Source organism: Heptranchias perlo, chromosome 1 (assembly GCF_035084215.1).
Source record: "Heptranchias perlo isolate sHepPer1 chromosome 1, sHepPer1.hap1, whole genome shotgun sequence".
Classification (NCBI taxonomy): Eukaryota; Metazoa; Chordata; class Chondrichthyes; order Hexanchiformes; family Hexanchidae; genus Heptranchias; species Heptranchias perlo.
In genome coordinates this window covers 90273962-90293956 of record NC_090325.1, presented here as the reverse complement: position 1 = coordinate 90293956, position 19995 = coordinate 90273962, and the positions used below count along the sequence as shown (strand labels likewise).

At 40.9% G+C, this 19995-nt stretch overlaps 1 protein-coding gene across 1 annotated transcript in view; it reads right to left on the bottom strand.

Annotated features, from left to right (window-relative positions):
* Positions 1-19995, bottom strand: part of atp8a1 (ATPase phospholipid transporting 8A1) — a 417286-nt gene that overhangs the window by 257581 nt on the left and 139710 nt on the right. Inside the window, exon 6 of the mRNA XM_067988311.1 lies at positions 11304-11344. Within this exon, the coding sequence (XP_067844412.1) occupies positions 11304-11344 (41 nt within the window). The remainder of the gene's footprint in view (positions 1-11303; positions 11345-19995) is intronic.

The following is a 19995-nucleotide window of genomic DNA, read 5'->3' as shown; positions in this document are numbered from 1 at the left end:
ATGTTAAAGTTAATAAAAATCTACATAATGCTGCTGCTTCTCATTATCAAGTTGGATCTTCACGATTCTAGTTTTCACTCAAACAGCAACACATTAGCAACAAAACTACTTTTACAACTATGATTTTAAGGCAAAACTGCAATTGAAAGGGAAAACTGCAATTGAGAGGGAGTACTGTGCATTTTATAAGATTATAACAGAAGCACTGCTAAAATAAAATGCACACTAATATTTTATTTCACGGACACATTTGAATGAAAAACAGGACTTTTTTGAGTTTTCACTGGGCTTCAACCTATGCCTTGTGTGACTTGAACAGAAAATGGATTTTGTAAAAGACATCTAAAAAGGTTTCAAAGAAATAGGCTCCAAGAAAATGGTTCCGCAAAAAATGGACACTAAGTAGCATTTTGTGAAATATCAATTTGGTCCATTTTAAATATTAGTGCTTAAATGGATTTCTAGTTTAATTTTTAAAACTCAAGTTGAATTTCAAACTAAATTTAGTCTCATCTGACTGCATATACAACTACATCCTTAGAAAATCCCTTTAAAATACAATTTGCGGTAATGAAAAGTCTTAAATCTGAAACTATTCCCAGAGTATGTAAAACATAAAAATACAGAAACAATGTATTGTCATGGCAATAAACAAAATCTGAATTTTTAAAAAAATATACTGTAAGAGCAATTGTGGCTATTAAATAAATGAAGCAGCTTTACTAATCCAAAACAGTGATCTATAGCAATCCATTTTTGCCCAAGCATCAATTTTCTCTTTTTGTTAACCCACATAAAAGTCCAGAAATCAGGGGAAATTGACCTAATTTACAGATGTTAACATGTACCGCACGAGCCACCATCTGGCAGTTACGCCATTAGTGGTCTCCAGCGTTAATCCCGTGGAGGGTATGCGGGGTTCGATGGGAGGAAACCTTACTTGCATGGGTCTGGTGCCACCTGTGCCAATATCAGTGCATTTCAGGCACCCACTGGCACACACAGGCTGGAAACTCTGCACCTGCTGCCCCCCTGGACTGGGAGGGCGTGTTTTCCTTTGGAAAAACTTTTTTGCTCCTTCTGCAAGGGAGCCAATAAAACTTTTTACTCTTCGGGATCCAGGATGGTAACCTGGTGTGGATCCCCTCTGCTGGGATCCACTCAGATCATAGAATCATATAGCACAGAAGGAGGTCATGCCACTGGAAACAATTTCTCCTTATTTACTTTATCAAAACCCTTCATAATTTTGAACACCTCTATCAAATCTCCCCTTAACCTTCTCTGCTCTAAGGAAAACTATCCCAACTTCTCTAGTCTCTCAACATAAGTGACGTCCCTCATCCCTGATATCATTCTGGTAAAATTCCTCATCACCCTCTCCAACTCCTTGACATCCTTCCTAAAGTGTGATGCCCAGAATTGGACACAATACTCTAGCTGAGGTCTAACCAGTGATTTATAAAGGTTTAGCTTAATTTCCTTGCACCTTCTGGAGGACGGTCTACCTCATCCTACTGGCCTCCACACTTATACTGGGGTCCCACTGGTGATGGGGTGTGGGAACGTCCAGCATAAGGAGGCCCCGCCCCCTCTGACAGGATGATGTTTGGGGCCCAGGCGAGGCCCCTTGAAACTCCAGAACCTGGTGTATCCATTGGAGTTGCAGCAGGACTGTGACAGAAGTCTCCTCCAAATTCAGGCTGCTATTGTTAATCCACGCACTAGGAATGTGGTTATGCCATCATTGTTGTCATTACATTGAATGTACAGCACAGAAACAGGCATTCAGCCCAAATGATCCAAGCCGACATTTTTGCTCCACATGAGCCTCCTACCACCCTACATCATCTAACCCTATCAGCATATCCTTCTATTCCTCTCTCCCTCATGTGTTTATCTAGCTTCCCCTTAAATGCATCGTCTTTAATTCAGGATTCTTTAAAACAGAGATAAAGTCATAATGGTTTTAGCCTATTGTGGACATCACCGTTGTTAACAAAGAATTAAAACGCCGTACCCTGGTCAGCTCTTAAAAGGGGAGACCCTCTCCTCGACAATATTTATTTTAAATGAATTGCCCTTTCTGACCAAAAAAAAACCCCAAACCTTATGTTCATTATATATTAGAAACATTCGAAACAATAACTGACAAATGCGTGGTCTAGTTCCATTTTGCCACTGATTCCATTTTCTTGGAGGATTACTGGGGCGGTGCAGGAGGTAGAGGGGTCAACCTCTACACAAGCATCAGCAGGCATCTCTACCTTGATGAGAGTAGTACAGTATCAGCAGGTACACATTCTGTGTAATTTATTTTAACTATATCACCAACCTCTACCTGCAAGAAAGAAACTATTAAGTGGTTAACATTAGTGACTTTGAATGCAGCAGCGAACTGTGAATGAGGTCTTATTAAGTTCAACTTTATTTCATGCTGCTTCTATTAAGGCTCCATTCAATAGATTTCAGGATCAGGATATAGTAACAGAGGAGTTCTGAAATACAGATCACGTATATCATCATAGAACCAGTTATCCTGAGGGAATTATAAAAGTTAATTTTAACTGCAGTTTCTTTACTAAATATTCAGTATGTTTTATTTAATCATGAGTTGCATCAATCCTATCCTCACCAGACATACACACAAGAGGATTATCCAGAAGGAGTCACTGGAGTGGATCAGGAGTGGAAACCCTGCTCTTCCTCTCCCTCTCCCGAAACCTAGGGACATTGAAACCAATTGTAGGACTCCCTACTGCTGACCGAGAATAGCTAAACCAATGGTGCGTGTTGAACTGGGCAATAAATTTGCTGAATGAACCAATGGGGAAAACTATATATCTAAAAATTTAACAAAGGGGTAATATTCTGTTTGAATCTCAAATGAGCAAATTTGACTGAATATGTAGTTTTGCTGCACCATATCTGATTTTATGCTGGTAACAGCCCTACATCATGGGATTATCACCTGAAAAAGGCAAAAATCAAAATGTAATTACACTATATAATCTACTAGTGTATTTTATTTTTAGTAACTTTTATTGTTAAATATATTTTGTAAATTCTCACTTTGGAATCATTCTGAATTTACAATTTACAATTAAACACAGGTTGTGATTGTACAAGCCTGGAGAGTGACAGCACAAATTTCCCTAATGCTCCTCTGGCTGTTAACAAGGACATAAAAATAAAAGGGTCCTAAAAGAAGTACAGCCCCCTCCACTTAAAATATCCACATTTAAAACGAGCAGTGGCTTATATTGGCCAAAAAGCGATAACCATTAGCTATTTGCATTAACGTCAATTTCTAAGTTGCCGGTCATATTATTTCGGGCCGAAAGAGCCACTGAGTTCCAGGAATTTTATTCTATTGTTCTGCAGACTGGATGGTTGTGTTTAGTATCATTCCCATAGGAGCAAAAAATATTGCAAAAACTCAGTAAGGGAAGTATTTCCAGGGGACAGGAAATATTTTAAGAAAAACTAGCAGAACATGCATCTTACGCTAGGCATGGCTGGTTAACAGCACTTCTCACTCAGCCGACAGAGTACAGCAAATCTTAACTTTATCTGGCACTCCAGGTCCCCAGATGTCATATACGTTACAGTACACCAACCACGCGTATAACTGGCAAATCATATTTGCACGAATGCGTCCGCTATAAGCGGTGGGGATTGCACCTCAAAAATTATATTATATTTGACAAGATGTCCCAGTTTCTTTCAAGTACTGGGATCGCCATTAACTATCAAAATGGTGGATAATAGAAATGGTCAAGTTTTGACCTTATCTGTATGGTACAGCTGTACCATAGGCATGGGAATTAAAACAAGGGCAATACAGACATAAAGCATTGGGTAGTTTTACTTATTAATAAAATAAAGAGAAAGACTTACATTTATATAGTCCCTTATGAAGTCTTTTCAATGTCTGAAAGGGTTTCATATGCAATGAATTACTGTTGCACTGCAATGACTTACGTAGGCAAAAGAAGTAAAATGTAGTGAGCAGGCTGTGCAATAAAGTGACACCTTACACAAGTTTCGTCCAGTGAAAATTCTGGTAAATAATCAGGAATTCGGATAATGGAAATGCAGATAATTATTGCTAATGGGAAGAGCTATTTTTTCCGTCAACTTTTCACAAATAGTATTAATAAAGTTGGCATTCGCAAACATGAAACTGTTTAACTGTTTCAGAAACAGGATTACATTAAAGCTGCTGAACCAAGATACCCACTTTATTCATCTAATTAGAAGGGAATAATTTCCAGGCCACTGTCTTCACAGGAAATGTTTGAGCTTTGGCTTCATGGATTAGGATGACATCACTGAAACGCCTTGATTAGATTATAGCCTTACACTCTGCTATTTAGAGTTCAATTAATATTGTTTTCTGGCTCACATTCAATATCTTTTAAGTCTTAATTTAGAAAAGAATTTGCAGGAGTAATTTAAATGTGGCAATTAGTTCATACTGTAATTTGTTCTCAGATAGACCTGCAGTAATCATCTACGTGCTTAGGATTGCATTAATATCATAGCTTCCTGTAAATTGTTATGTGCAGTCAGCAGGCCAAAGTTATATTGCTGGCCAGATTGCTATAAGGTGAATCACAAATAAATGGCACATGTACTTTGCTGAACTCGCAACATCGCTATTTTTCATGTCAAGAGAGCACTGGCAAAAGCATCCACCTGTGCTCACTTACTAAAAACACTTCATACAAACTTTTAAAACTATCCAGGCTTCCCAACAGACTAACTAGGTATTTTTAAAATGAAGCTTTAGACTAGGTTGAAATTACAAGGCAGCTGATGTAATCAAGTCAACGAGACAGCATCAAGGAGGGGCTTCACTGCACTGCAAATGCTGGAGTTCTATCAATGCTATTTAGCCTTACAGTAGCCTAAGATGCAGCAATAGCCAACTGTGTAGCTATGCAGCATCCATATGAACGTCTGCTTTTATAAAGCAAATAATGAAAGAAATAAGGTCACTTTTTTAAATCTTGTGAACGAGAGAAAAAAAGAGAAAACAAGAAAAAGAGATCAAATTAGAGAGAAAACGAGAGCGAGAGCGTCTGAGCAAATTGCTTTCAACTATCTGTATAATTATCCAGATAATTTCTTTAGTAAAGCAAACAAAAACAATTAGCAATCAAAAATGGACCTCCACAGTGATTGACACAATCTGCTCTCTTTCAGCTGACTCTTACACTGACCCAAGAATCTAGTCTTCCGAATCTTGTAAACGTGTACCTCACCTCTACACGTCAGGTTGATAATACAAGTGAGAACCAGGCTGAATATAGAAAGTACAAAGGAGAAGTGAAAAAGGAAATGAGGGGCAAAGAGAGAGTATGAAAATAGACACACAGCTAACATAAAAGGGAATCCAAAAATCTTCTATAGGCGTATAAATAGTAAACGGGTAGTAAGAGGAAGCGTGGGCAAATTAGGGATAAAAAAAAGGAGATCTTCGTATGGAGGCAGAGGGCATGGCTGAGGTGCTAAATGAGTACTTTGCATCTGTCTTTACCAAGGAAGAAGGTGCTGCCAAAGTCACAGTAAAAATGAGGTAGTGGAGATAATGGATGGGCTAAAAATTGATAAAGAGGAGGTACTAGAAAGGCTGGCTGTACTTGAAGTAGGTAAGTCACCTGGTCCAGGTGGCATGCATCCTAGGTTGCTGAGGGAAGTATGGGTGGAAATTGCAGAGGTGCTGAATGAGTTTTTTTCATGAGGTAACAGAGGACGTTGATGAGGGCAATGCGGTTGATGTTGTGTATGGACTTTCAAAAGGCATTTGATGAAGTGCCACATAATAGGCTTGTCAGCAAAATTGAAGTCCGTGGAATAAGAGGGGCAGTGGCAGCATAGATACGAAATTGGCTAAGTGACAAGAAACAGAGAATAGTGCTGAACAGTTGTTTCTCAGACTGGAGGAAAGTATACAGTGGTGTTCCCCAGGGGTCGTACTAGGACCACTGCTTTTTTGATATATATTAATGAGTTGGACTTGGGTGTACAGGGCACAATTTCAAAATTTGCAGATGACACAAAGCTTGGAAATGTAGTAAACAGTGAGGAGGATAGTAATAGACTTCAAGAGGACATAGACAAGCTGGTGGAATGGGCGGACACGTGGCAGATGAAATTTAACGCAGAGAAGAGCGAAGTGATACATTTTGGCAGGAAGAATGAGAGGGGAAGAATAAAAACTAAATGGTACAATTCTAAAGAGGGTGCAGGAACAGAGAGGCCTGGGGGTATATGTGCACAAATCTTTGAAGGTGGCAGGACAGGTTCAGAAAGTGGTAAAAAAGCATACGGGATCCTGGGCTTTACAAATAGAGGCATAGAGTACAAAAGCAAGGAAGTTATGTTGAACCTTTGTAAAACGCTGGTTCGGCCACAACTGGAGTACTGTGTCCAATTCTGGGCTCCGCACTTTAGGAAGGATGTGAAGGCCTTAGAGAAGGTGCAGAAAGGATTTACTGGAATGGTTCGAGGGATGAGGGACTTCAGTTACATGGATATACTGGAGAAGCTGGGGTTGTTCTCCTTAGAGCAGAAAAGGTTAAGAGGAGTTTTGATAAAAGTGTTCAAAATCATGAAGGGTTTAGATAAAGTAAATAAAGAGAAACTGTTCCCATTGGCAGAAGGGTCGAGAGCCAGAGGACACAGGTTTAAGGCGATTGGCCAAAAAAATCAAAGACAACATGAGGAAAAACATTTTTACGCAGCGAGTAGTTATGATCTGGAATGCGCTATCTAAAAGGGTTGTGGAAGCAGATTCAATCGTGGCTTTCAAACAGGAATTGGATAAATACTTGAAGCGAAAAAATTTGCAGGGCTATGGGGAAAAAGCAGGGGAATGGGACCAGCTGCATTGCTCTTACAAAGAGCTGATATCGGTTCAATGGGCCGAATGGCCTCCTTCTGTGCTGTAACCATTCTATGATTCTATTCTAGTTTAACAAGTTTTTGAACATGTGAATTGGTTAAAGGGAATGCAGTAGACAAAGTTTACATGTATTTTCAAACGGCAATCAATAAGATTTCTCAAGGTGCTTGCAAGGTGCTTGTTAGAAACATTGAGGCATATGGTTTAAAAGCAAATTCAATAGCATGGATAGAAAGTTGAATGACGGACAGGAAACAAAGGGTTAAGGACAATGGGCATTGCTCAGATTGGAAGTTGTGTGCCCAAAGAGGTCAGTTCTGAGTGCACTTTGGTTCTTAGTATATTTAGATGATTTGGACTTGGGTAAAGGAATATAATCTCACAATTTGCTGAAAACACAAAGCAGGAGTTTTGGCAAGGTGTGAGGAGGACCATCAAAGACTTCAGGATGGCAGGCAGGTTAGAAGAATGGGCAGACCGGTGGCAGATGCAATTTAATGTGGATAAGTACGAGATAATACACTTTGGGAAGAAAAACAAGGAATGGCAGTGAATACTCAATGGAAAGATATCGAAACAGAGACTTAGGAGTTCAAATACATAAGTTCCTAAAGTGCAAATGCAGGAAGTTAAAGCCATGAAAATAAAATCAATAGAATTTGGAGTTTTATAATTAGGGGGCATAGAGTACAAGTTTGAAGAAGTAATGATAAACTTATACTAAATATTGGTTAGGCCACAGTGTGCAGTTTTGGGCTCTCCATTATAGAACTGACATCAAAGCCATAAAGTATATACAGCAGATTCATCAGGATGATGCCAGTGATGTTTAGTTATAGCTATGTAGAGATCTGAGATATAGAAACTTTTTCCACAGCAGCAGCTAAGGCTAACAGATTTAATCCCGCCTGCTCCCTTTGCCCCACCACTGGTGACTGTGCTTTTAGTTGCGTAGGCCGTACATTCTGGAATTTCCTCCCTAAACCCCTCCACCTCCCTCACCTCCTCTAAGGCCCTCTTTAAAATCCACCTCTGACCACACTTCTGGTCACCTCTCCTAATAGCTCCTTTGGCTCAACATCCATTTTGTCTGATTATGCCTGTATCTCAGTATGTTTTCTAGATGAAAAGGTACTATGTAAATGAAAGTTATTATTGTATAGAAAGAACCGTCTTTTTACTTCTATATACTGCAGGTGTAGATTAAAACCATTTATCTCTTATCAGTGGGATCTGTACTTTGTACTGAAAGTCTAATGGAACCTAAATTACCCGTATTCCAATTAGCCACCGTCCTGAATTTTTTTTGGAACTAAGTACTGCATGAAGCATCACTTTATTGCACAGCCAGCTAATAGTCATCTCTTCCCATCTGGCATAAATCAACTGCACATCTCCAGAAAGATTGAATTTAATGCATGTTCATTGTATTATTCTTCTCTTCATACCTAAGCCTAGGATATTGTAGTGGCACATGTACAAGACCAACATTTTGAGACTCTATTATCTGCCAATTTCCATTATCCACTGGGGCGGGGGAGGAGGCATCCCATCAATTATACTGGATAAAGCAAGTTCCATTGTGCTTTTCTCTGCAGTAATATGGTCCTTTAAATAACTCCACATTAAAGCCATTTAATGGTTGTATCCAGTGTATCTTTCAAAAAACAGAGAAACTCATACGCCTTCAGCTTTCATCTGCAATTACTTTATATTATCTGTGGTAACCCAGATTTAAAATAAATGCTGTTGTTTTCCCAAGTTTGAAATGGAGGACCAGACACTATCCCTCTCCAAGAATACAGACCAATTAAGATACGGACTTTGAAGTAAAGATGTCAAGTGCTCAGGTAAATGGTTTTTTAAAAAAATCACTGTTCACTAATCTGAATTTAATTAAATTTGGTGCTATTTATATCATTAAGGGAGACCTCAAGAGCATTGCTGGAGCTGAAAATTATTAGATTATGTGTGTCATTGAAACCACTGAAGACTTTCCCAATGAAGAATATCAAAGAGCCAAGGACTCTAATAGACGACTTTTCTATGTATTCGATGCATTTTAAAATATTACCTTATTTTATTATACTGCCTGGGTATTAAGCTTCTGAATCAATTTGGTGTATGTAATAATGATTTTAGCCTGTACCAGTCTGGTCCTCCGTGTAATAATTTTCTGTTTGAATAGACTCAAGGCACTGAAGAGCTTACTGAGGTTGGATTAAGAGTTAGATCCAAGCTATGTTAATTCTGCGGGGGTATAAAAAGTTTGAGATTGTGGGGGACGAGCTCCACTCATAGAAGTGCCATAGAAACTTTTGGAAAAAGAAAAGGGTATTTTAAAAAGTTGAAGCCGCAACAACAACATGGTGCACATGAACAGCAGTTATTCTGCTTGCCCATAACCCCAAAAATTTCTCTGCCTCCTTCCCCTACCCCAAAAAAGATTGTTCTTCACATACTGGCCATCAAGCACTTCTGCAGCATAGTTGCTGTATGACTAAAATTGAAACCACTTACACACATCATCAAAACCTCAACAGTGAAGTCTCATGCATCATGTTGTCTGTGTTACAACTTTACAGCTGAACACCTCAATACGGATTTGCAATATTTATGGAAAAAAATCTAAATAAAATAAAGCCTATCTCCAGAATTCTAGGTGCAGACTTTTCTATAACTACCAAATTCAGATAGCCTGAAATATTCTCTTTGACCATAAAAACCCACATGATTGGGGACAATATTTCAGAACTCTCCTATTAACATATCATTAAAATTTAATCGCATCTGCATTACGATCCACTGATATGTGCAGGGTACACTTCAGAACAGATTTAAAACATTGCTGAGTTAAAAAACGTCAATATAAAGCTGGAGACTTATGCAGTGGTGCCACATAAGCATGTAATTCTTTCAAAAACACATTGCTGGAACAACAAATGAAGATAAATAGACAATCCTCATTATGTTCATATGTACACAGTACATGGTACTTCTGGGAAGTGTGACAAATCTAAAATTACAGAAATTGCACTTTTCCCTCAGTAGATTTACCTGCCTTATTGCACACAATGTTAAATCCAATTGTTCTACTTAAAAGCTATTCCAGATATTTCTGCAACTTACTGAGGAAAACTGGGTTGAGGATATATAAAGGAACCAAAGTTGTTTTTTATACTCCAAACATGCAGGCACAGATGACCACATCCTCCAGTTGGAAGGTTAGGACAGTCTTGTATGTAGATGTCCTCTAAAACCATTACCGAAAGCACACTATGTGCACTCCTAACCAAAACAAACAGCAAGCTTCGTCATGAAGTTCTCTGTTCAGTGGCTGTCGTCTTTTTCTGGTGGGAATTAGCTGGTTGTGGTTTTGACCCAATTAGTATGTCAAGGCTTAAATTTTTAGCACTCTTGTTCTAATGTACTTTCAATGACAATATTGCTCTTGGGTTTGACAAAAAATATGATTTTCACTTTAGCAGTTTTCATTTTGACTATTTACAAACTATGGATTATAAATAAGAGTTTGCATTACACTATCTGCTAGAAGCACAATTCTAGCCAACAAAAATAACCTAAAGTGCTGATTCTGAAGGCTCTTTTCTAATTAGCTATCAGTCACCAGTATTGCATATGGATAAACAGGCTATTTGTATTTACTAAAAATCATGACCAATGGCCAGTGTCTTATCGACACAAGAAAATTTTAAAGTGTAAAAATATAGTCACCTTAACACAAACAGGAGAACATGGTATTCATTTGTGTACAAGATAACATTATCCATCATATTATTATGCATCATCTTCAATTACTAGTAATATTCCCTACTGCTTCGGTCATCATCCCAATGCCCAATTTATTCCCATCTATTATCATAATGGAACTAGCTAATGTTATAGTAATTCCATCAGCTAAACAGAATCTGACAGATGCTCATTAATCTGCTTTGTCGGGTTTCTATAGAAACACCATGAACGGGAGAGATAGCAGAGGCCTTTCACACCCTATATTTTTCTTTTCTTGACTTAGCTCATGTACAATATTTATCTATTTCTGATTCATGCTTTTCAGTTAGGGGAGCTAGAAGAGAGCAGATAACAGTTTTTTTTCCCCTGCTCTTCTAATGAACTACTCAAAGCAACACAGACAAACATAAGCTGGATCCATATTTGAACCAACTCATTAATCTGCTATACCTTGGACACTTTGGCAAGTCTCTAGCATTATTACTCACACCATCATTCATTAGCTTAGAATGCATCAAGTATTTTTAGTAGACAAATGATCAGCACAATAATTCACTCAGATTGCGTTAGTGATAATTATGCCAGTCAACTTAATATGGCTTTACTTTCTTTGATTAAGATAAACAATATTTCATACCTTTTCCCAATGGACAATTTCCCAAGCACCATTTCTCAGCACTATGGATAAAAGAAATTTTAGAATTAAAAATGTTCATTGGCTCTTTACCAGAGTTAAAATAACTTCAAAACAAAAACTACAGAAAAAACCTACAAGGCTTCTCTTTCTATTTATAATGCAAATTTTGACTTGTGTTCAAAAGAAGGAAAACATAGGGTTGCAATCATCATTGCAAAATCAACACAGGAATGCTGATTGAACAGCCCAGTATAGAGTAGGCTCACAATAGCCTTATTAAACTTAATGCTGTATAGTTGTACTTTTATTACCCACATATTCATCAAACCTTCCCCCAAATAAATCTGTAACGAATAAAAATGAGCACGCTTGGGGAAAACAAAAATCAGAGATACAGTGTACATGGCTTTATGAGAGGAAGATCATGCTTGATGAATCTAGGAGTTCTTTGGGGAGGTAACAAACCTTGTGGACAGGGAGAGTTCAATGGATATTGTTTACTTGGGTTTCAGCAAAACTGTTGATAAAACGGAACATAAGGGATTGGTCCACCATATTGGAAGGAATGGCATAGGTAGGTTACTTCTGAAATGGTTCAGAAAGTGGTTGGAACAGACAAAGCAAAGGATGATGGTATTTGAAGTGGGGTGAGTATAGAATAGGGAGCTTAACAGATCAGCACTGGGACCATTGCTATTTACAACATTCATAAGTGGCTTGGAAGTAAGAACAGAAATAAAACTCCAAGTTTGCAGATGATATCAAAGTCGGAAGGACTGCAAATAACAAAAGTCTCATCAAATATAGAATTTTTGATATATTTCAAAAATATTTCAAAAATTGTCAGCCCAGTGCCCCAGTCTATTTCACACTGGGGCACTGAGCTGACAAGTAACAAATGTAATTTAATATGGAGAAAACAAAGTCATTAGTTTAGAAAAGGATAATAAACAGTGACAATGTAAGCAATATGGCATAATTCTACAGGACACAACACAAGAAAGGGATTTGGGATGACTGGTGAATAGGCAGCGTAGTTCCGTTGCCTCGTCTGTTTGGCGGTGTCTCGTAGCTGGTCTGCTGTGTCCTGAGTACAGGTTGAGAGTATGGACTCTATCTTGGTTTCGAGGTTGCGGCGTCTGCTGTAGACAAACTACCGGCTCACAGTGGAGAGGATATCCAAGAAGATCGCGCATATAGACACAGACATCAAGTTTTTACAGAGCTGCAAGAAAGCAGACAAGATCCCGAAAGGACTACAGATCATGAACCCACTCAAGTCGACATACAACTCAGATTACGCTGAGAGACTCTGCCGTCGTACCTCTCGCACACTCCGCAACCATCTTGTACACCAACTCTACAGCAGATGCCGCAACCTCGAAACCAAGATAGAGTCCATACTCTCAACCTGTACTCAGGACACAGCAGACCAGCTACGAGACACCGCCAAACAGACGAGGCAACGGAACTACGCTGACTACATAAAAACCAAGAGCAGGAAACTTGAGAAATTCGGCATCACCACCAGCATCAACCAAGCCTCCCCTGGTACCACGGTTGCAACCACAGGGAAGTCTATCGTCAATTTGTCCGACCACACCCTTCAACCAGACAAAATTGAAGTTCTCAGCCGAGGGCTCAATTTCTGCCCCACCACCAAAATGGACCTCATTGGTCTCGCGGTGGACACAGAGGAATTCATCAAGAGAATGAGGCTCCGGGAATTCTTCCACAAATCCCAAGATTTCAGCAGCGAACCCAATGAGACAATCAATGATCTGGAACAGCAGACAGAGGGATCCGCGGTACAGCAACCGAAGAAGAAAGAGTCAAACTGGACTCCTCCGGAGGGTCGCTGCCCTCAGCTGGACATGTATGCTCAAGCTGTCAGGAAATGAGTTAATGCCAGATTCATCAGCCGCACTCACAAGACAGTCCAGAATGTCACCCGAGCACAACGCAACGCCATCAACGCTCTCAAGACCAACCGCAACATCGTCATCAAACCAGCGGACAAAGGAGAAGCCATCGTCATACAGAACAGAACGGACTATTGCAAAGAAGCATACCGACAACTGGACAACCAGGAACACTACAGACGGTTACCCGCAGATCCGACCAAAGAACACACCCACCAGCTCAACAAACTGATCAAGACCTTCGATCCAGACCTTCAAAGCATCCTACGCACTCTCATCCCACGTACTCCCCGCGTGGGAGACTTCTACTGCCTCCCAAAGATACACAAAGCCAAAACACCACGACGTCCTATCGTATCATGCAACGGAACCCTGTGTGAGAACCTCTCTGGATACGTCGAGGGCATCTTGAAACCCATCGTACAGGGAACCCCCAGCTTCTGTCACGACACTACAGACTTCCTACAAAAACTCAGCACCCACGGACCAGTTGAACCAGGAACACTTCTCACCACGATGGACGTCTCGGCACTCTACACCAGTATCCCCCACGATGACGGCATCGCTGCAACAGCATCAATACTCAACACCAACAACAGCCAATCTCCAGACGCCATCCTGCAACTCATCCGCTTCATCCTGGATCACAATGTCTTCACCTTCGATAACCAGTTCTTTACCCAAACACACAGAACAGCCATGGGGACCAAATTCGCACCGCAATACGCCAACATTTTCATGCACAAGTTCGAGCACGACTTCTTCACTGCACAGGACCTCCAACCAACGCTATACACCAGATACATCGACGACATTTTCTTCCTATGGACCCACGGAGAAGAATCACTGAAGAGACTACACGATAACATCAACAAGTTCCATCCCACCATCAAACTCACCATGGACTACTCCTCAGAATCGGTTTCTTTCTTGGACACACGAATCTCCATCAAAGACGGGCACCTCAGCAGCTCACTCTACCGCAAGCCCACGGAAAACCTCACAATGCTCCACTTTTCCAGCTTTCACCCTAACCACGTCAAAGAGGCCATCCCCTATGGGCAGGCCCTGCGAATACACAGGATCGGCTCAGACGAGGAGGAACGCGATGGACACATACAGACGCTGAAAGACGCCCTCGTAAGAACGGGATATGACGCTCGACTCGTCGATCGACAGTTCAGACGGGCCACAGCGAAAAATCGCATAGACCTCCTCCGAAGACTAACACGGGACGCAACCAACAGAGTACCCTTCGTCGTCCAGTACTTCCCCGGAGCGGAGAAACTACGCCATGTTCTCCACAGCCTTCAACATGTCATCGATGACGACGAACACCTCGCTAAGGCCATCCCCACACCTCCACTACTCACCTTCAAACAGCCACCCAACCTCAAACAGACCATAGTTCGCAGCAAATTACCCAGCTTTCAGGAGAACAGCGTCCACGATACCACACAACCCTGCCACGGCAACCTCTGCAAGACATGCCAGATCATCGACACAGACACCATCCACCAGGTACATGGTTCATACTCCTGTGACTCGGCCAACGTTGTCGACCTCATACGTTGCAGGAAAGGATGCCCCGGAGCATGGTACATTGGCGAGACCATGCAGACACTGCGACAACGGATGAACGGACACCGCGCAACAATCGCCAGACAGGAGGGTTCCCTCCCAGTCGGGGAACACTTCAGCAGTCAAGGACATTCAGCCACCGATCTTCGGGTAAGTGTTCTCCAAGGCGGCCTTCATGACACACGACAACGCAAAATCGTCGAGCAGAAATTGATAGCCAAGTTCCGCACCCATGAGGACGGCCTAAACCGAGATCTTGGGTTCATGTCACGCTACACGTAACCCCACCAGCGAAAAAAAGTTATCTGTTTTTAATACAACGGGTCATTCTCTTCCTTTCGGATGTTTCTCTCTCTCTCTCTCTCTTTCTTTTTGTTCTGGTCGTTTGTATATTCGGTGGTCCTGTAGGTAACATCTCTCTGTCTGAACACTTTGATTGCCTTGACAACGGGCAGTTGGAAGGATTATCTGTAATCACCAGGTATTGTTCTCTGACTATAAATGCGGTAACGTTCAAGGAATCCCACACTTCACCTGACGAAGGAGAAAGCCTCCGAAAGCTTGTGATTTTCAAATAAAACAGTTGGACTATAACCTGGTGTTGTAAGATTCCCATCATATTATGAGAAAGACATCAGCATTGGAGAGGGTGTGATGAAACACAACTAAATTGATAGCTTGGATTAGGCATCTGAGTTACGTGAAGAGGCTATAGAGGATGAAAATGTTTACATTGGAGAAGAGAAGGCTCTGGCATAATCTGATAGAGATGGAGAAAGAAAAAGAAAAAAAAAACTTTCATAACCCAGAACATCCAAAAGTGCTTCACATCCATTGAAGGACTTTTGAAATGTAGTGACTGTTGTAAAGTGGGCAAGTACAGCAACCAACTTGTGCACGGCAAAATCCCACAAACAGCAAATGACCAGATAATTGTTTTAAAAAAAGTGATGATGGTTGAGGGATCCATGTTGGCCAGGACACTGAGAAAAACTCTTCAAATAGTGTCATGGGATCCTTTACATCCACCTGAGAGCAGGCAGGCCTCGGTTTAACACCTCATCCGAAAGACGGCACCTTTGAAAGTGCAGCACTTGCTCAGCACTGCAATGAAATGTCAGCCTAGATTATATGCTCAAGTCTCTGGAGTGGGATTTGAACCCATGACCTTTTTGACTTAGAGTAGAGTGGTACCACTGAGCCACGGCTGACACCAGTATACTGAATTGTGAAGGGTCTAGGTAAATAAACGGCAATATGTTTAACATTATCACAGATTCTACAATGAGAAGCCATAGCCTCAAACTTAGAAGATGGAATGTGAAAAATCATTTTAGATTTAACTACTAATGAATGTATGGAATGGACTGCCAAGGGAGGCAGTGGGGACTGAAATTTGAGAAGAGTTGAATAGAGTACTAAGAGAAAAGTTTGATAGAGGGAGATGAGTAGTATCGCGGGATGTTATTTCCTAGACATTGGGATGTCCAGATGGACTGCAAGTGTCTTTTCTGGTGCTATACATTGCTTGGGTGGGTTAAATTGCTGACCTTTCACCTCAGACATAGATTCAAATCCAGCCCTGAATGACTGGATGAAAGTTTCCCCTGCCTGATGATTGTAGGCATTTTATGTAAAATAGGACAACTACATTTTGTCCAATCCTAAACCAGGGAGACTTTTTCTTTTAAGTGAGTGAAATACTCCAATTGTGCAAGTGAAAAATGGGCCGGTCTTTCATTTGCCTGTGTGAGCATCCCAATCTGTGCAGGTATTCAGTCTTCTAATAAAAAAAACAATCAAACATGGGAAAACTGTATTACCACTGTCTGATTTTTAAATATCAGAATTAGCAGGTGACTACCCCAAAAGCCAAGGGATATTGGGCAGTTCCTAAGGGGCATGGCCCACAGCATAAACTGCTTCTAATTCAGAATAATTGACACTAAATTGTTAATCTCACTCATAGGCTAAAGGATAGTTGTTGTGGGAACTAGAAAAATGTTACGCTGATGCATTAGAGGATGTTCTGCTGAGGTAGGTGCTGAGCCACATTGAATAGAGACAACTTTACCCTGCACCTAACCATACCTGACCTGGCAATTCTCGAGGAAAATACTGAGTGCCCGAAATGGAAAGTGTTCCATTCTGTAGCACTAACACTCATCACCTAGATGAGCACATAATTCAGACAACAAAAAGGTAACCCGTCATGTAGAATAGCCACCTTTTATTTGAATTGTTGCAACTTTCTTTTTTAAGTTGCTGCTGATGTAAGTTTTAATTATTAGTTATCCACGTCTTCAGATCCATCTGGCTGTCTCCCATATTTTACCAAGAAGTCAGGCACTCATGCCCCATTATGTCAATACCCCTTGTTGCAGGCAGCCAGGAAACCCAACCTGTTCTTTCATTAGTAGTTTCAGAAGAAAAAGTGCACTTGGTAGTTCGCAATCATTTTATGGGTGCAGAAGAGATTTACTAGAATGGTGCCAGTGATGAGGGACTTCAGTTACATGGATAAACTGGAGAAGCTGAGGTTGTTCTCCTTAGAACAGAGAAGGTTAAGAGGAGATTTGATGGATGTGTTCAAAATCATGAACGGTTTTGATAGAGTAACTAAGGAGAAACTCATTCCTGTGGCAGAAGGGTCAGTAACCAGAGGACACAGAATTAAAATGATTGGCAAAAGAACCAGAGGTGACATGAGGAAACATTTTATTTTTACTCAGCAAGTTGTCATGATCTGGAATGCACTGCCTGAAAGGGTGGTGGAAGCAGATTCAATAGTAACTTTCAAAAGGCAATTAGATAAATACTTGAAGGGAAAAAAATGTACAGGGCTATGGGAATCGAGCAGGGGAATGGGACTAATTGGAGAGCTCTTTCAAAGAGCCGGCACAGGCACAATGGGCCGAATGGCCACTTTCTATGCTGTAATGTATGATGATAATCTGTAAAAAACTATTAGAGTTTTAGAAAATCAAACCTCTTTAAAAAAATATTTGCAATTTTTACTCCTTTTGCTGTCAATTTCTACCCTCCCCTTTTACAAAGGCATCGACTTCTCACTAGGGTATGGTTCCGATGGCAAAAATCACCCTCCAATACCTCCTTCACAAGGCCATTTGTTACATGCAAGCCTTGATAGAGTTGGCAGGCTATTCCCCAAGGTGAACATCATAACCAAGCCCAATCTTGTCCTTGCCCAATATTTACACATGTACATTCTCAGCAAGGGTCATAGAACTGTAGTCAGGAGCAGGAACCACAGCTGATTTTCCCTTCCTTCCCCAAAAATGCAGAGGCCAACTGTAGCCTCTCCCTAAACCATTCCAGACCTCTTTCAACCTTTTATAACCCTCTCAAAACCCATCTTTTCAACCTAGCCATTTGACACAACTGTTATTCTCTTCCTTCCTGGCTCAGCATCTTTTCATTACCCCAGTTTCTGAAATTCCTTGGGTTGATTTTTATACTAAAAGGTGTTATATAAATGTAATTTGTTGTTATATTAACCTCGCCTGGATGAGATCTACCAACTCAGCCTAGTGGACACTCGCTTGCTTAAATAGGTAAGCCACTGGGGGGGGGGGGGGGGGGGGGAAGTCTACATCTGAATGTATTTTCATATTAAATATCCATATATCTACATATCTATCTACATATCGATATGTACATATCAGTAAATGAGCAAATATTTCAATCTCAATCTCTACTGATCAAATGAAGAACTTCAAAATGATCTAAAGCAATAATTTGCTTTTAGGCAATACCAGAAAACTAAGTTAGCATTTTAAATCAAATCAATTTTTGTGGCACTCGCCCAGCTTGATTATTTTTAAGCAAATTGTCATTATCAGCATCCCTTTTAAAAAAAAATCAGCCTAATTTTTCTTCCGATATTTTTGTTTAGACATGAAATGCTAATGCCACGTTTTGAGCCCAATAGCAAGTGGGAGATGAATCATAGGAGCAAAGAAATGAGTTTCTGTAACAGCCTGCTCAAGTAAAACGCCATTGGGGAAAGTTTGATTCGCAAGAGATTCTAAATACTTCTAATAAGCTTGTGTTTCTCCCACCCTTGACATCTTTGTTTTTTCTTAAACAGTAACTTTGCACTAATTAAGGTGAGGAATGTCAGCACAGGGAATGGAAATGCTTTTCAATTCTTTTGCACCTGGGATCAACATCAAGCATTTCCAGTTCAGTTACAGTGTAGGTTGCCTGCAAAGCACCTACCACAGTGCCCAAAGAAATATAATTTAAGCCCTGCCCTAGGGGACCATTCCCTACTGCACCAACACGAATATTCTATTCCTCACAGTAACTAGTCTTGTGTCTTTTTAGAGTATCAGTTAATACCAATTAGTCACAAATTGTGAGCAATTCTGCACTGTAGAACAGAGATAAAAATCTGCATGCATGTTTCACAAAGGCCCATTACTACCAGCAAAGAGGGAGACAAGTATAGGCTGGACTGGAATCTACACGAGGGAAAAACCTGCTTGACCTCGTCCTCACCAATCTATCTGTCGCAGATGCATCTGTCCACGACAGTATTGGTAGGAGTGACCACCGCACAGTGCTCGTGGAGACGAAGTCCCATCTTCGCACAGAGGACACCATCCAACGTGCTGTGTGGCACTATCACCGTGCAAAATGGGATAGATTCAGAACAGATCTAGCAGCTCAAAACTGGGCATCCATGAGGCGCTATAGGCCATCAGCAGCAGCAGAATTGTATTCCAGCACAATCTGTAACCTCATGGCCCGGCATATTCCTCACTCTACCATTACCAACAAGCCAGGGGATCAACCCTGGTTCAATGAGGAGTGTAGAAGAGCATGCCAGGAGCAGCACCAGGTGTACCTAAAAACGAGATGCCAACCTGGTGAAGCTACAACTCAGGACTACATGCATGCAAGAGACAGAGATAAACGATTCCACAATCAACGGATCAGATCAAAGCTCTGCAGTCCTGCCACACCCAGTCGTGAAATGGTGGTGGACAATTAAACAACTAACGGGAGGAGGAGGCTCTGTAAACATCCCCATCCTCAATGATGGTGGAGTCCAGCACGTGAGTGCAAAAGACAAGGCTGAAGCGTTTGCAACCATCTTCAGCCAGAAATGCCGCGTGGATGATCCATCTCGGCCTCCTCCCGATATCCCCATCATCACAGAA